Source organism: Colletotrichum fioriniae (genome assembly GCF_027942845.1).
Source record: "Colletotrichum fioriniae strain IMI 355084 chromosome Unknown scaffold_9, whole genome shotgun sequence".
Classification (NCBI taxonomy): Eukaryota; Fungi; Ascomycota; class Sordariomycetes; order Glomerellales; family Glomerellaceae; genus Colletotrichum; species Colletotrichum fioriniae.
Window position 1 is genome coordinate 1,825,926 of NW_027076845.1, and position 17,655 is coordinate 1,843,580.

Sequence of the window (17,655 nt, forward strand, 5' to 3'; positions counted from 1 at the left end):
ACAAGATAGACAGCAGGGAATATACCTTGACGCCGTCCATCAAAGGGGGACCTAACCTCGCCTTTTCCCCCACCCGCCACGAAAATGTCTGCTTGCGGCCAATACACATTCCCACATCCCATGCTCGGTAAGGAAAAGTAGCGTACCAAGACAGCAAAAACCCCACACACTCTTTCACTCTCTCAGCTCAGCCTTGTTCCGTGGGGGAAAAAAGGAGAGAGAGTCGCAACCAAACGGTACCATTGTGTTTCCCGGCCTTGGCTTAGAGCTTACGCGCGTAAGATGCAGTTGGATCGGTCGGTTTCCTTTGGTTTCAATGTTCACTTTTGAAAGGAGGTAGGGTAGCGTGCTTCTTTCTTTTTTGAGTTTGCACACGATGCCATGGAATCGGGACTCGAGTGAGATCGCGGCAGATGACTTGAAGGAAGGGGGCGTAGAGGAGAAGATGGCGGAGGAAAGAGGCAAGTGGCTTGAATTTTGTGTTCCCTCGCCAAAATGGGGGTTTGCGGACGAGGAGACCCCGAAGGCGGGCTGAGGTCTGGGTCTGGGCTGGGCTGGGCTTGTTTCTCCTTGGGCCAGGCAAGGCATTTTGAGGCGGCGGGGGGAGAGCATGACGACAAACGGCCGCCATGCGCCGCCGAGTTTTAGCTCGTCGCCGCGTTCGTCAGCGCTTGACGATTGTGACTGCGAGTAGTTTGAATATGTTAGTGCCATTGTTTGCTTTCCCTTAACCGAACTTCACTTGACTGAGGCATGATCACTTTCCCGCCAGCTCTTTCAAAGTAGCTCGGCGGCAAACGAAGGTTTTGAGATGATGATGATGACGACGACGACCAGGGAAATTCAGGATTGTGGGGGGGTTCCTCGACACAAGATGAAAACGTACCGATATCCTCGTCGGCTAGCTCGTGAGATAGACCGACGCGCTGAGGCTGATGCTTTACGGACTTGCCGTACACAATGGCGGTCTTGAACTGTTCGAGAATACTCCTGTGAATTTGGTTACACTAGACGGAAACACGAACCGGTTAGCTAAACACAGCGAGCAAGAGAAAACCGCAGCAACATGCGCTCCGTCCGTCCACTATCGCCGCGCCCCTTTGTCGCAGAGAAGAGAAAACAAGGTTCACCCTACGACACGGGTTCGCTCGGGACGAGACGCAATGTCACGCGGAGGACCGGCTACTCACGAAATCTTCGACCGTGCACCTGTTTGAACGGAGCACAACGGGCTGAGAGTAATCTGGCAGTTTGCCCTTTGGCTTCGTATAAACGCGAACCAGCTTGAGCTTATCCCACCTATACGCCAAGGAAAAGAAATCAAAAACGTTAGCTTCTCTGGTTTTGTGAGGGCAATTTTAGGGGTAGCGGGTTGATCCTTGTCGTGGACGACGATCGTGTCGCTCCGGGAGACGAGAACCGGCCGAGGGTCCGACGGCTAATGAGGAAATGAAGACAAGGGGGGAACAAAGTTAGAAACTCCTTACATTGCCTCCATCAGCTCATCAATGTTCCAGCCCTGCTCCGAACTGATCGGCACGGCGTTGGGGATACGGTAGAGCAAGTCGAGCTCCTCGATACTGATGGCGTCAATCTTGTTCAGGACGTAGATGACGGGGATGTAGTTTCTGCTCCTCGCCTCGAGGACGTCAATGAGGTCGTCGACGGTGGCGTCGCAGCGGATGGCAATGTCAGCCGAGTTGATGCGGTACTCATTCATGACAGCCTTGATCTCGTCGTGGTCAATGTGGGTGAGGGGCACGGTGCTCGTGATGTTGAGGCCGCCCTTTTCCTTCTTCTTGAAGGTGATGTTTGGCGGCGACTTGTTGATGCGGATGCCAAAGCCTTCGAGTTCCGTCTCGATGACGCGCTTGTCCGTCAGAGGCTTGTTGACGTCGAGGACGATGAAGATGAGATGGCACGTCTTTGCGACGGCGATGACCTGGCGACCACGACCGCGGCCGTCCTTAGCTCCTTCAATGATACCCGGCAAATCAATGATTTGCAGCGGCGCACCTAGGCAACGAAACATAATGTCAGCGTTTTCAACTTTTCAAGTCCTCATTCCTCTTCTCTTGCCACCTTCCTATCCCGGAACACCAAATATCGGTCAAAACGTACCATTGTAAGTGACCTGACCCGGAACGGACGTCAACGTCGTGAACTCGTACGCCGCGGCCTCGGAGTGCTGACCCGTCAACTTGCTCATCAGGGTACTCTTTCCCACGGACGGGAAGCCGATGAAGCCGATACTCGCTACACCCGTACGCGCAACATCGAAGCCGGCACCGCCGCCGCCGCCACCGCCCGAGGGCGTCAGGAGCTCACGCTTGAGCTTGGCGAGCTTGGCTTTCAGTTGACCCAAATGGAAGGACGTAGCCTTGTTCTTTTGGGTCTTGGCCATCTATGTGAGGGAGGAGAGAGCATTCCGTCAGCTTGCTGATTTGCGCGTCGCATTCTTATGTGGTTTTTCTGTGTAGAGGGTGGAGGGAGGGCTTTTCCTGATGTCGTCGGGTCGAAGATTTGGGTTTCTTGTAGGTGATTGTCTGTCTGCCGACAACGTCACGAACGCATGCTTCCTCATTCAGGTCATAGACAGAGACAGCCTTCGAGGTTTCTCGACATCGTCGACGACGGCAAAGGGAGCGGGACGAGGGTTGCCCTCGGTTTGAAGGCGGAGGGGGAGGAGGGGTTGGACACGTACTTCGGCCTCAATATCTTTGATCTGCATGAACAAAGGTGTTAGTCAAGGTGGTGTCCTCGCGAATAGCCTATAAGGTGGGTAGGATGGGAGATTCAGTCTTGTCGCCTGTGAAGGCCTCCGCGAGAAACATTACCTTGTCAACTGTGGTCGCCATGATTGCGGTTTTTCGTCACTCGAGACGTTCCTGCGCTGTATGGAGGGGTTCAATTTATGGATGGCTAGCTTTTCCGATTGCGACGTTTGATGTCCAAGGCGCGGGCAGAAGGCAAAGCGAAGCGAAAATTTGCCGTGGCTCGCAGAATTTGCGGGGGTATCAAATAAGTAACGTTCGTCGTCGTCCAACTTCTGTCTCGCTGCCCAAGTTTGGGTTGATGGTTCTGGCAGTTGGTGATTCCGGTTGTGCACCCGGTGGTGGGTTTTGGGGTGCAAAATGGCGGGGACACTGGCACCTTGTGCGAAAAGGCTAAGGTACTGCACATGAAATTTCACCGGGGCTTGGTGGGAATGCTCCGTCCTCATTGGCTGCACGGGTTTTTGAACGCAGTGATGTCAGAAACCTGAATCATTCAATCAAAAGTCTTCCACATCTTAGGTAAGGAAAGCCAACACTAGAGTTTCGTGATTGATGATGTGCAACAGTTCTTTAGAACACGGAAAAAGCACGAAGCGATGATCTGGACAGACAGCATTTTGAAAATGTTATTTTCGTTATCTACCTTCCCTATCCCTGTGTTCCATCCCAACTAGTAATGCCTCCCAGGCTCCCAAGCTCTTGATTCTCGGCTCTCCTCCAGACCTAATTGTGGCCATCCAATCCGTTGTTCATCACCTAAACACACACAAGAGCTGACTCTGGTGCTCATTGAATTTCGACTTGATAAAAGTTTCATCTGTCGATATAGTGTCTTGTCGCCCACCAGGGCCTAAGAATCGATGCAACTGTGTTGCCGACCACAAAGTGGCGTGAGCAACACACCTTTAGCATCCATCAGACCTATGTTGAAGACGAGCAATTCCCCCTAACGTAAGGATCGCAAGGCAAGTGGAAGAGCAGATAGGCAGCTGGGTCTATCTTCGATGGTGCACAGCGGTCCCTTGGTACGTTCCGTCGGCACTCAGTGCGTAACGACCCGGGGATTGCTGTAGCATTGTGTACATGTGTATATTAAATATTGGTTCGTTCGATCTACTTGTGATCCAACTCAACTCAGTTGGTGCTTGCGGCCGATACGCCGTTAACGCCATTAGGAACAAGTCTCGGCTCGGTCAACACTGGCGCAGTAGCGGAAGCTGCCGGCTGGGTATCATTGACGGTCTCGGCCATTGCTTCTGTGGCATTCGACTGGCTCCGTGGCGACAAATGTCCGCCGTTGGGCATCGACGGCATTTTTGTGCCATTCAGAAGGAAATCAAGCCCTTGTTCTTTGCATACGCGGGCATAGTCGGGGTCGCCAGGGAAAACCTGCTGCAGTCCCTTTCGGGGGACCCGCTTCTCGGGAAAGGGTGTGCTGCTTGTGGCAGACAGTCCAGGCATCTGCTCCTCGACCATGACACCGTTGATGTAATATTTGTTCCTCGGCGCGAATCCAAAGAATCGATCAGCGTCGGGGTCCTGTTTCCATTTCTGCGGGACTTGCCATCCGTAAAGTTGGCCTTCATTGTCTGGGAGTTCGCGATACTCGACGCTCATCTTGAGGCCCCGAAGATGCGGAACGTCCTGAGCAATCGACATCAAATCTGACACCTATATTCTGAGTCAACCCAGCCATCCATCAATATCACCGGATAAACTTCAAACGTACCTTGACAAAGAACATGTCCATCTTCAAGAACTTCTCACGAGCCTCGCCACGGAGCTTTTCCTTCAAGCGAAAGCTCATCTTGAAGGGATCCTCGCCTTCTCCGTAATAATCAGGAAGGCCAGTCCCGAGCTCGTAGAAGTTCTCCTTAAGCAAGGCGTACCAATCCGACTCGAGTCTCCAGATGACCTTTTTAGCAAGGTCAGACACGGGAATATGTTCCCAAGTCGTGTCTGATTTTCCGTTAGTGATGAGCAACGTGGATAGATCATACGAGCACTTACATCTTGACAAGGAGAGGTCCTTCTCCCCGAGGAGTAGCGCAACATGGGTGTTCAGCACCCACTGTTCTCTGCCATTTACCGTGCCATTTGCTTGTGGGTGAATGGTGTCGAACCGCACGCCTTGCATATGCTTGAACTTGGTGGCGTATTCCGAGGTCTTGGGGTTCGGGCAAGCGTCTAGCCAGCGCAATAGAGGAGGCAACTTCGCCAGGCGCAAGCGTTCTTGCTCCTCGAGGATACGGCGCTGCTCGGCCTCTTTAGCAGCTCGCTTGCGCTCCATCTCCTCGCGTTCGAGTCGCTCCTTGCGCTCACGCTCTTGTCGTTCCTCCTCTTCGCGGACTCGCTTGGCTTCCTCGGCAGCTTCTCGCTCGATGCGTTCCTTGCGGAGTCTTTCCTTTTCCTCTCGCTGCTTGCGAGCTTCCTCCTCCCTCCTCTTCGTTTCTTCCTCCTCACGTCGCTTCTTCTCCTCTTCCTCGCGGAGCCTTCGTTCTTCTTCTTCACGCTCGCGTTGCTTCTTCTCTTCGGCCTCGCGCCGCTGCCGTTCTTCTTCCTCCTGGCGTTTCTTTTCGAGCTCGGCCTTGCGCTTACGTTCCTGCTCCTCACGCTGTCTGGTTACTTCCTCTTCCTTCAAGCGTTTCTCCTCAGCCTCGCGCTCCCGCTGTTTCTGCTCAGCTTCACGTTTCTTCTGCTCGGCCTCTCGCTTCTTCTCTTCGGCCTCGCGTTCGCGTTGACGAGTTTCCTCCTTTCTGCGGGTTTCTTCGGCCTCGGCTTCGCGGCGCTTTCGTTCTTCTTGACGCTTCTCTTCTCTCCGCCTCTCCTTCTCTTCGAGACGTCGCTTCTCATCGTCGCGCTCTTTCTTGATGCGTGGTTCTGCTTCCACTGTGTCCTTTACATCCGACGCATCTGGCATCTCGATGTCAAAATCCTCAGATTTAACGTGGATACTAGACTTGTCACTGTTGCTCGATTTCCCGGATTCTCGTCTGTAGCCATCGGCATCTGCCTTAGCCTTGGTCGGTCTCCGATCGCTGTCGTCGTGGTCTCTCAAGCTGGACTTTGATCGAGGCGGGCCATCACGAGGTGTCCTGTGAGGATCATCGGGTGAGGCGGTCGATTTAGGTCGTCGCTCCTTGCCTTCAACATCAAGCCGCCTACGCTTCACGGGCGCCTCGCCATCATCCTTGTCTCCCGTGCTCGAGTGTGGTGGCGTTACACTAGAGCGGTGTCGTTTGGACGAATTGTCGCCAGACACTGATAGCCGATCCCTAGACTCGTCCCTCTTGAGAGCTTTCGTGCGATCGTGGTACTTCTCTGACAGTGGCTCGCCCTTGGGCTTTTCGGGATGATCATCAAGTTTTGGGTCGCGCGGACTCGAAGGATCTTTCAATGATGATGTGGTGGACACCATGCTCGCTCGTCGGTTCTTCTCTCTCTCGCCTCGAAGCTCCCCCTTGGATACGAGTTTACGGCGCGGCTTAGCTGCCTCTCCTTCAGAGGACATTGCGGCCACGTCAGACTCGGCTCGTTTCGCTGCTTTAGCAGCCTGCTTCTGCGAAAGTGCGGGTGAAGCCTCCCGGTCTGAAACAGCAATCGTAGGTACTCGTTCTTCCTTCCGCGGCCTGCCAGGACCACGCTTCGGTGAGATTTGATCTTCGTGAAATGAGTCCGCCCTACGTTTCTCCTTTGGGCTTGTGATGGATCGTCCAGAAGAAAGTTTCTTTCTTTTCTCCGGGTCACGGGATGGGCTCGAAAGGTTGCGCTTGTGTGCACGTGCTTCGTCTTTGAGCTCATTTCGACCTTGGCGCTTTGTTTCACGGTCCTGTTCTCTATCGCGTTCCCTTTCGCGTTCCTTTTCTCGCTCGCGTCTGCCAGGAGATTTCGTCTTTGAAATGTCGCGGTGTGACTTTCTATAGGCATCGTAAGACTCCTTGAGCATGTGCTCCTCGTCTTTCCAATTCGTTCCCTGTCGACGGCGGGCGATTTCATGGTAGGTCTCGCCTTTAAATCGGCGAGTCGGATCAAAATTACCCTGGTCCAAGAGTAGTCTGACGACCTTGATATTTTCCTGGCCGATTGCCGCCAGCATAGGGGTGGCAAATTCGGGTGGCATGCTCGAGACAGGTGCAGGATCTGGGTTCGCTCCACCAAGAGCCAGGAGCAGTTGGATCACTACTTCGTGCCCACCACGAGCAGCGGCAACCATGGCTTCTGAGTCATCGCAGCCGTCCTTGACCTGCAAAATGCGCGTTACAGTCTCCTCGTCACCCTTTCCTGCAGCTTGTCGTAACGTTTTGTCGTCAAGTGACATGTACAAGAGATGATTGCTTGTCTTGTTTGCCCTGACGGTGCCGGCTCGCCGACCGCTGGCGTTGGACGCAGATGGTGCAGGTGACCGGCGAGGGCTGTCTGGGCCATGAGATGACCTACTATCGAACTGGTCGGTAGGATGGTGGTCTTCAGATGTACGTCTGCGTTCTCCTTGCCGTGACTTGGCTTCGGTTAATGCGGCTCTGAAGTCGTCTGCATTCTCCAAGTCGTCGCTGACACGATCCAAGGGTTCCTCTCCGCTTAGGTTGGCTTTCCTTGGGTTCACTCCCGCATTCAGCAATAGCTTGACCACTCCCAAGTGACCGTTGTCAACAGCGTCTAACAATGGTGTGTCTTTGTCATAATTGACACAATCCAAGTTGCAGCCCGCGTCGATGAGAAGCTTGACGATGTCCTCGTATCCGTTAATCGCAGCAATCTGAAGTGGCGTGTTGCCAGCATAGTCGGCCACGTTGAGATCCTCGGGTCGCTCTCCTAGTCTTTGCTTGGCCAGGTCGTACTCGCCTCGGGCGCATGCCCTAGCGAGGAAGGTTTGGCCGTGGGCGTCGAGGTGTTTCTTGTGTGGTGCAATCTTGGCCGGCGACATATTTGACTCGGCGGTAGCGGGGGTGGAGAGGTTCCGCAGCTTGGAGCTCCGAGGATGAGGGCTACCACTGGCAGAGGATTCATCCGAGTGATAGTCTGTAGATTGCAGCGGAGGAGGCAGACGTTTCTTCTTGTAGCTCAGGCCATTAGACGAGTTTGCGGGAAGTTGGGTCGAGACGCTCCGCCTGTGGGCACGTGGGTGGTGTGGGGAGACGGATCTGGTGCGTGATCCTGAGTGGCCGTCGTGTTCTCTCCTAGACGAAGACGAAGACTTTGGTTCCTTGGGTAGGCGAGCGCGAGCTTCTATGGTGTTGTGATCCGAGATTCGTTGCCGTCGGACCTTTCGATTTTCCGCCTCATCATCCGAGTCTGCCCTGGAAGCTTTGCGTTTGTGGGGAATTCTGTCGATGGACTTTGCCCGGTCTTTCAGGGACAGCTTGGGGGATTTCCTACGGTCAGCGCCCGTATCGGAATCGGAGTGCCCACCAGATCGACGCCTGTGGTGGGGAGGGGATGCAGGAGCCGAGCTGAGGCCGCTGGAACCATCTTTACTCCTGGCCGATTGATCGTGAAGGCGCTTCTTCTTCAAGCCGAGAGAGGAAGCCGTTTCGGACAGACGGACAGGGTTGGCCGTCTTTTCCTTGTCGCCGTCTCTGCTAGCACTGGCATCACGATTTTTCCGGGGGACCAGGGGAACTGGGAGAACCGGGGGCTCTCCATCGCTGCGGTCCTCGTGCTTTACCTTCCTCGCCTTGGAGGGTGAGTGGCCATCCTTACCAGGCAGTACGATGGTCTCAGCATCAGAATCTCGGTCGACAGGAGCGTCGTCGGCTACGGGAGGGGCGCGAGATACGATTACGCTAGGCTTGACGTCTTTGGGTAGATGAGGCGGGGATTTGATGGAATCGTCCACGTTCTTGGTCGGTTTGCTGTTGAACTCGTGAGACTCGTCAGGTTGGTGATTGCCCGGTCGCTTCTCCGCCGCAGCGACGGGCTTCGACTTGTCGGACCCGGCAGCATTCTGCGCATCCATATCATTTATCTAGAGGTCGAAAAACTGGCCAGCACCATCCTGGCCAAAGGTCGGCCGCGAAAAAGAGGGTTAGAGAGACGGGACTGAATTGAAGGCGGCCGGTAGACTATTTCTCAGTCGCTCGAGGTGACCCCCCTAAGAGAAAGTGGCCAGGTCAGTCACGGGGGGTGCGCGCGCGAAAGGCGTTGGGCGTGGGTGGTGTCGGACGGAGAGGAAAATGTTGCGTATTGGATATCGGATCACGTCGAGGATGAAAGGAACAGAAAAACGACTAAGAAAGCGCCTGGCCGGGACAGAATAATGCGTGCAAGATGGATGGAGGCGGGCGTTGGTAGAGAATGCGGGAAAAGGGACTGTTGGTGACGCTTGATGCTTCGATTTGGCTGAAAGGTGGAAATGGGGCCGCGAGCGAGTCTTCAGAGTCAAAAAGTCTGATCGCCACCTCTTTGATTGGGCCCGACCAGGGGGGAAGGGACTTGCTCGAGAATACGGGACACGGAACAGCCACAACCAGCAAAGGAGACGGGAGACAGAGAAAGCAGTAGCAGCAGCCGGGCATCAGGCAAGCAGGCACGCAGCACTCAGCACACAGCACGCAGCCCTGAGGCAAGCAGCAGGCTATGGAAAGTGAGAGGTGTGCACCTGGTGGTAGCGGCACTGGCAGTGGCAGCCTGACGACTGAGGTGGCCACATCAGCCAGCAGTCGGCACTAGGTACGTACTCGGGTCGAATTCGACAAGCGGTACTTGGAACTCTGGCAAAATTTTGCAGCATCTACAAGTACCCATCCTCGACGACAAGCACGCTGCCTCCTTGGGTGGCAGACTAAACGGCCTAGGATTCAACCTGGACGTTAGCCCCGGCACCCACCTTGCTTCAGAAAGATAGGGTGAGATTGAGATAGCAACGCCGTCGTCTTTCTCCTCGCAAGCTGCATCACTGGCTGCACGTTGTCGTTGGGCCACCTGACCCTGGACACACCAACCTGCGGAAATCTCCTCTGGTTCCAATGCAAAACGAGTAGTCCGTCCATCCAAGGTTTTTTTTTGTGGTTTGCTAGTCCAAAAACTCGTCTTTCTCCTGCTGGTGGGAAACCTCGAATCTGCCCGGTGCGTGTTCTTGGTGCGACTCGAAAGGTACGTATCGAAGCCTTCAAATTCCCAGGACCCCACCTCGGCCAATCCCAGCCCCCTCCAGAGTCGCAGCAGGCTCCTCTTCCCCCTCCCCGGCCGTCGCATCTTGAATTCTAACGGCGAATCATGAGCGACATTGAAAACGGAGAGCTCATGAAGCGGGACCAGAGCAGCCAATCACTTTCTGTGGCGGATAGCACCACTGCCACTGGGAACGGACACCTTACCGTCAGTCACACGCTGTCTGTGACTAATCGACCTGCCGTTTCCCGATTAGACCTAGCGTGTTCTAAGCAGGCGTCCGTTCTCGCCTTCTCTTGTTATTAGTGCAAGACCTCCCATCCTTGACTGCTTGAGGCAACTGGCGACCTCAGGTTTGGCGTGTCTGACAAGCTCAAGCAGGCGCGCTCAAGCCTTAGGTTGGAGACTGGAGTTGGACATCTTCTTGCCCGTCGCTTCCATCCATCCATGATCCAGCAGCTCCCGTCCTTGCTTCTCCACCCAACCTTGCCATCCTCGTCGGTCCCATCGTTGCCTGGATCCTCCCAGCTGGACGCAGAACCGTTTGACCCTTGGCTTCTTATGCCGCTTTGCAGCCGGAGCTTGGATCTTACGTCGACGACATTTGCGCACCTCGCGCCGACTTGCAACAAGCTTCGACGTATCTAGGTTCCCGACCTCTTCATCCAACATCACGTCACTTCGTTTGGGATCCCCATCCATAAAGTTGGGCGCAGCCCCAGATCACACCACCCGTGTCCCAACTATCAAACGTCTGCGACAACACAGCTGCGAGGCGAAGCCAGCAATATGCCTTTGGGAGCCGTGAACTTACCTGCCTCCCTCGACGACGTCAGAGTCAAGAAGCTTCCGCCATCCTCTTACTACATTGCAGATTTCATATCAGAGGAGGAGGAACGCTTGATTCTACAAAAGGTACGGAAAACTTATTTCGACGACGTCTGTCAAGCCAAAAAAAAAACTGTGACTGACTTGCCCTTGCAACCAACAGATAGCTGAGGCGCCGAAACCCCGTTGGAAGCAACTGACTCATCGACGTCTCCAAACATGGCCGTCCGATCTTGTCAACAACAAGCTGATCGATGCTCCCTTGCCACAGTGGTTGCAAGAGCCTGTGATCTCGCGAATTCTTTCCTTACCTCTTGCCGCCGATCCTGATTCGTCCAATCTCTTCGCTGGCAGTCCTCACAAACGACCGAACCACGTGCTGATAAACGAGTATCCTCCTGGAGTCGGAATCATGCCGCATAAGTTGAGTACATGGTAGGTGTTCACGTGAAGAGCTTTGAATCTCATGCTGGCTATAGGACGGGGCTGCCTATCATCCAGTTGTGTGTACTATCAGTCTTGGAGCAAGTCTATGTCTGAACCTATACCAAACCAAGGAAGATGGAGTCATGGAACCAGAGCCTGTGGGACGCATTCTTCAGGAGCCCAGGAGTCTTCTCATCACTACCGACGACCTCTACACCGATTACCTCCACGGCATTGCCGATATCGAAGAGGACGTCGAGCTGTCTGCCGAGACGATCGTGAATTGGGACCTTTTGCGGTCGCAAAATGACTTTTCTGCCGGCCGAAGCGCGCGTGCGACCAGGACGAGTCTGACATATCGGGACGTCATGCAGGTGTCGAAACTCGGAGCCAAGTTTGGCTTGTTTGGAAAGAAGTGACATTCGAGGCGCAAGTGTGTCTAGAAGACAAAGGGTATCATCCTCCATTTGCTGGCGACCTTTTCAGCACCAAACTTCTGCGCGTACCACTGCTTGGTACCATCTGCCGTTGTGCCCAAATTGGCGACAATGAACCACAAAGCACCCATGAGGGTGCGGTTGACGACGTAACCCTTTGGCGCGGCTATCATGGCAAGGCCCAAATAGATCAGGCATTCGCAAGTGTAATGAGGGCAGATGAGATACCGAAAAAGACCCTGCTCTGGCAATGAATACTTCTTGAGGCTGGCCAGGTGTTTGTGGCATTTATGCTGGTTAGACCATCCGTAGAGGTACGCGACGGTCCCAGCGACGACTCCAGTCGACAAAAGGCTCTCCAAATTCGGTCTTGCTTCTTGCCTCAAGGCCGCTGGGAAAGGTGAGTGTGTATCTTAAAGTGGAAATTGACTGTGCTCACCTGAGCCGTCAACCCAGACGGATACACTCATGCAGAGATAGAAACCCAACCCGAGCAGCCAATGCACGAACCACATTTTAGAAGACCCCGGCCTCATCACGAAGAGACACTCGTACAATCTCCTCGTGCCTTGCAGCGCCATCAATGTCCAGACGAGAACTGTCTGCTCGAAGCTCACAAACGGGCCGCCCGAAGCCGCCTGCTGAGCTGAGATGACGGCCATGGCTGAGCCGCTTTGAATATACTGCCATGCCCAGAAAGCCGAACCTGCAACGGACGCGACGTAGAAGTGCATGAACCACGCGTGTGGGATTTGTCCAAAGGACGTCACGGCTTTGGCGGCTTGGGTGAAGAAGTCCAATCCATTGGGAACAGTGACACCCTTCGTCCGGTCGTCGGTGTCGGTGGCATTAGCCGGCGAGCGGGCACCGTAGTCAAGCAGAAGGCGCTGAGTTGTCTTTGGGACTACCTGGATGGCCAAAACTACTGCTGTTGAAAGCCCGAAGAATATCTGGCACCATTGGGCCGGCGGCAAGGCTGAGAGAGCAACCATCATCGTCGTCGTCGTAAGGCAGGCCGTGGCATGGCCGGTGTATGCGGAGTGGTTGTTGTAAGCTGCGATTTGGGTGAGAGCAGGGGTTACTTGTTGTACAGTGTTGCGGGATTGCTCGATACGGTGCAGTATGACGGGCCGTATCAATCGGATTAACTGCCAGCCGCTCCCGATGGCATAAGGTATGTGGGCGTAAAGCAGCGGCTCAACCCTCGAGACACAAGGTGCCTTGGGATAATTCATTCGAGGGTACCATTCACAAGGTCACACCCTAAGCACAACCCCTATTGGGGTTTCCAGAGATGCATGCCACATGCAAGCTGAGCGAGGATCAGCACACTGCGTCTTCCCGCCCGCTGCGCCCGGCCAAAGTGAGGCTTACAACGCATTCCTGTCTTTCTTGTGAAAGGTAAGTGTAAGGCGGCCCGTCGAGGCGCAGTTACATCTTTGGGGGCGGGCGGCTCTGCAGGCTGCAAGCCCAGCTGCAACACCACGGCAGGCTGTAGGCTTCTCTCCTGTCTGCCTGCCTGCAAGCTGCCTTGTTATAACCCGACTTTTGTATCTCGAAGCGCCTGGATGTGTCTTGCCGTGTTGGCTGGCTGGAATTGGGAAATGCAGTAGCTACCTAAGGTGGTCTTTGGTGATACTGGTTCTCAGCCTGTCTCTTTCGTCTCGAGACATCGGCTCTAGGCTTTCTTTTCTTGAATGGTCGAGGTAAGAAGAATAGATGTCGATGAGGGAAGTGGAAATGTGATTTGTACAGGGCATGTGTAAATTCCATCTCTACCAATGTGCATGCATATTCGTTGTGAGGTAGTTCGGCGACAGCCTGATCATGGCTTAGATCTGGTGCGGGTGGGTGTTGGTGCTGGTCCGCCTGGTTCGCCTGGTGTGGCTGACGCTGATCGTATGAAGCAAGTGGGAAACGAGGTTCGCCTGCCTGCTTGGATTCGCGTATATAAGGGGATTCCCGCTACCCCAGAAATCCGGTCGATCTCCATCTTCTCATCACGAAGCATTGAATTACAAACGCCTCATCCTTCTCCTCGTTGGTGTTGGTCCCATTCACTATGATAGTTGGCCTACCTACCCGCATCTCAGGCTACATCTAGCCAGCCCGACCCGCGACCTTCACCGTGACGGCGAATGAACTTTCCCCAGTCCGAGCACTCTTGTGGTCTCAGCCGTGTCTTTACCCAATCTTTCCATCCTCCGTGTGAAGCTTGTAGGGTTTTGCTCTCTGCTCACGAGGCTACTGTATCGTGATCAGCGTGATGTGGTGGCCGTCGCCATTTGATGCGTGTATTCTTACCTGTCGTTGTGCTTCTAGCGAGCTCTTCCGAATAGACGAGGAATGTAGCTAGTTTGATCTACTGCGGTATATATATATCTAATCGGACTAGGGGCTTCTTTGAAGAAAGTTGGCTGAATATGGGATGGTCCGGGGGTGGATGTGTGATATTCGAAAAGGGGCGGTGGGGATTGACTTTGGGTTTGAACAGTCGTACGGTATTAATGGGCTTGGTTTAGTTGAATCGGGACTGGAAACCTATGTAATGAAGTATTTAAGATAACAAGACGATGGCCTGACTATTTGACGGTGTAATTATAATCAAACTTACTTCGTAGGTCACGTAGGCGAGTGTGATGAAAGCTCTCGTCTCAGTTGTTGTAATAGGTTTTCGGTAAATGTGTTGATCACAGGAACACGGCCCTCTTGTTCATCCGGTATCGCATAAGACGGGAGATATGGCTAGCTTTGTCTAGTAACACGATTCATCCCCGCTTCTATTTGAGTTGTATTGGGATAGAGGCAACGCACTTACACAGACAAGTGATGGAGTAATGAAAGGAGCAGAGGCCCAACAATCCTTGGCCAGTTCTGTGATACTTGGCCCTAGTCAATTTCTGTTCAATCTGTCAAAGTCCCCTATGCGAGGAACATTCTCACGAGAGTCTCCGGACCTTCTATAACTTTGGGTAACACGAATGATGCCTCTGCGTACAAGCACAATCTGTAAACCCTCGGCCCCATTTGACCACTCATCTAGATGCCAAATTTCCAGACGAGAAGAGTAGGAAAATGTGTAAATGAGTTGAACTGCTTGGCGCTTGCTGCTACTTGCCGAGTTCGCAATTTGGTTCTCTAGTGATATTGATGGTCAGCCTGAGTCATGAAGAGAAGATCATTTACATATTTGCGTCTAACGTCACGACTAAATTGGGACAAAAACCTCACCTTCCTTACCCCTATACCAATACTCGTGGATTCTGAGATGTTACATCCGAGATCTTTCTTGCTTATCCACTTTTGTTTACAAATATAGCCTGCTAACTTTTTATCACCAGAGATGCTGCTGACAGGAGGGAAGTTGGAACACTTTCATCAACACTCCAGGTTCCAAAGCTCATGAGATCCTTCTCGGCCTCCCCAGGCTCATCCGTATCTGCTATTCATATTTGAAAAATAGACCAAGGGATGTCCTATACTCATATTCACCCTCGGTTTGGACTAGTTTTTGAAGCCAAGGTATAAACACGAGAGTAAGCTAAAGTGGAGTAGCAAATGATCTTTGAACTTATGAGAAAATGACTCAAGGCAACGTCGTCTATAGAGACGACCGAGTGGGTTGGGTGAACAGAGGGGATCTCTATACGCGTTTGCGAGCACTTGACGTCGAAATCACATTTCCAACATGGCATCACGATGCTTCATTGCAAGCAATGAATTGATTAAGTCTGCCTCGGATTCTCGGAAGCCCTCAATGATCACCCAGAACTCCGTAGTCTAGCCACCCCATTCTATAAAGTATTCAGCCAAAACACCCACATGAGCCATCTCACAACCCCCTAAAGCACCCTCTGATCCATCCCATGACTCTCTTCAACAACCGTCTATTACCTCTATTCTCGCCCTTCCTCCTCCCCGAACCACCTCAACCTCGGTTTCCCCACGAGTCAACCCGAGCCCCCATCCTCAAAAGCCCAAACCCGCAAGCGTTGCAAGTCCCACCCGTCCCTCTCCCCGTCCACGACTCTCTCCAGCGCACCATCATCAAAGGCAATGCCCTCCAGAGCAGTACCCCGAGGACCTGAGCCCTCTTCGCCCGGCGAATGACCTCCTCATCACCCACCACACGTCCGACCTCGTCCCAGAAGAGTGCGCGGAGGGAGGCTGCTTCGGGGTAGTACTCGAATCTCGTCATCGACGACGTCCTTATCGTCGTAGTTGTTGCCGTAGTCGTAATCGTAGTAGCAGCACTTCCACCACCACCACCACCACCACCACCAACAAAGTCAACATCACAGCTCCCATCAACGACAACATCCTCCCCCAACACCTCCTCGAGCCCGTACATCCCCACCCCGAACGGCAACCACTCCGCCTCGGCCCAGTCAATCAACCCAACCAGCCCGCCGGCCCTCTCCTCCCTTCCCCAACCCAGCTTCCGCCTCACCCACGCCTCGCCGCCACCCTCTCCCTCGCCCTCGCCATCGTCACGCGGCGGATGAACCATTATATTATCCGGCACGAGGTCCCCATGCGTGACAACCCAAGGCAAGCCCTCGATATCCCCTAGATCCCTCCTGACCTCCCTCACAACGTCTCTAAACTCCGACGGCAACCCCTTTTCCATAATCTCCAACCGCCACGCCAAACTCCCTCCCACGCGCCCTCTGCCGCCCGCATCCCCATGGCCGTGCCCGTGTCCGTGTCCATCATCGAAACCCTCCCGCCTGCCCCTCCACGAATCCGCAAAGACAACAGCAAGATCAGCAACGAGCCTCCGCCTCGAAGCCCTCGATTCCGTCTCCAGACCCGCGGATAGACTCCGGAACCCCGTCAACGAGACACCGCCGACCCTCTCGAGAAGATACGCGCACAACTCCCCGTCCTTCTTCCCCTTCCCGCCACGGGCCGCCGCCGCCGCCGCCGGAGTCATCGTCTCCAGCCCCTCCAAAACACCAAGCTCCTCCACGCCCGGCACGACCCCATCCCCAAGCACACCCCTAGCCTCGCCACACATCTCAAAATCGATACCGTGCCTCCTAGGCCGGAACTGAACGAGTCTTCCACCACCGCCGCCGCCGCTGCCGCCGCTGCCGCCGCTCTTCCAACTCGTACCGCTCTCGCTCTGGCTCTGGATCTCTCCGCTCCCTTCACTTCCTCCCCCTTCCCCTCCGCCGGCCTCGACCCCGCTATCCCGCCGGCGTCTTCCTGTAGCTGTAGTTTCCTGGCTTACACGACTACCGCCGGCAAGCGGCCTCAGGAGAAGCGTGTAAGAGCAGTACCCCTGAAACGGCGCCCTCCCCACCTCGCACCTGGGGAACATTGCCTGCGCGAACTCGTGCGCTGCCGTGATGGCGGAGGGGTGGAGTCGGTTTCTCTCCAGGAACGCTGCGACTTTGCCGTCGTCGTCGTCGTCGTTGTCGTCTCTGGTCTCAGTGTCTTTAGTGTCTGCGTTTTTGCCGTCGGTGGTTTCTTGTCCATCCGGTTCCTTGGCCACGGAACCCAGAACTGGGTTTGTCTCTGCCGCATCGTATAGAATCGACGGTAAGTTCATCGAAGCAATCCCGCCTCCTTGTCTCGCAGCATTCGCGGCGACGTGATTGTCGTCGCCGTCGTCGTCATCTTTGCGGGGTTGGGTATCAATCGACATGGTTTCTTTTCTCTTTCCTTTCGGTTTTTGGTTATCTCAAGGCGGTGGTTTCCAAACTGCCATTATACAATAAACATTACAACACCCCCCCCTTCATGAGAAATGCGCGGATAGAAAATGATCGATAGCGGATCGAAAGGAGTGTTTATTAGATCTCCATCTATCCTCGGGGTGAAGTGAGCTGAGTGGTGCATGTGGGGGAAAATGGGGTCCCCAATTGAGTTCACATGACGGCACCATCAGCAGGTTTTCCCGCCTGCGTTTCTCGGTCAGCGCGCGCGCATGTGTTATTTGTTCTGCAGCAACAAGCAGATGGCCCTTTTTCGGGGAAACAGAGTATGAGGAGAGGAAGGGGTGGAGGGGGGGGATGAACAATTCCGACCACACCCACTCTGCCCACGGGATGCGCCCGCGTGGGGTGGTG

General features: G+C 54.2%; 4 protein-coding genes across 4 annotated transcripts; 1 reads left to right on the forward strand and 3 right to left on the reverse strand.

Moving 5' to 3' along the window:
* Positions 1–1,483: 1,483 nt before the first annotated feature.
* On the reverse strand, positions 1,484–2,404 carry RBG1 (GTP-binding protein rbg1; the record flags this gene model as incomplete). The annotated part of the gene is made up of 2 exons (XM_053194323.2): positions 1,484–2,016; positions 2,122–2,404. The coding sequence occupies 2 exons, from the start codon at positions 2,402–2,404 to the stop codon at positions 1,484–1,486; spliced, it is 816 nt and encodes a 271-aa protein (XP_053048173.2).
* Positions 2,405–3,911: 1,507 nt separating this feature from the next.
* On the reverse strand, positions 3,912–8,733 carry N0V96_007936 (uncharacterized protein; the record flags this gene model as incomplete). The annotated part of the gene is made up of 3 exons (XM_053194324.1): positions 3,912–4,448; positions 4,507–4,736; positions 4,788–8,733. 3 exons carry the CDS (start codon positions 8,731–8,733, stop codon positions 3,912–3,914), a joined length of 4,713 nt encoding a protein of 1,570 aa, XP_053048174.1.
* A 1,943-nt stretch (positions 8,734–10,676) lies between these two features.
* N0V96_007937 (uncharacterized protein) lies at positions 10,677–11,560 on the forward strand (the record flags this gene model as incomplete). Its single annotated transcript, XM_065758165.1, has 3 exons — positions 10,677–10,802; positions 10,879–11,150; positions 11,233–11,560. 3 exons carry the CDS (start codon positions 10,677–10,679, stop codon positions 11,558–11,560), a joined length of 726 nt encoding a protein of 241 aa, XP_065613307.1.
* A 3,946-nt stretch (positions 11,561–15,506) lies between these two features.
* On the reverse strand, positions 15,507–17,231 carry N0V96_007938 (uncharacterized protein; the record flags this gene model as incomplete). Its single annotated transcript, XM_053194327.2, has 1 exon — positions 15,507–17,231. One exon carries the CDS (start codon positions 17,229–17,231, stop codon positions 15,507–15,509), a length of 1,725 nt encoding a protein of 574 aa, XP_053048177.2.
* Between the last annotated feature and the right edge of the window lie 424 nt (positions 17,232–17,655).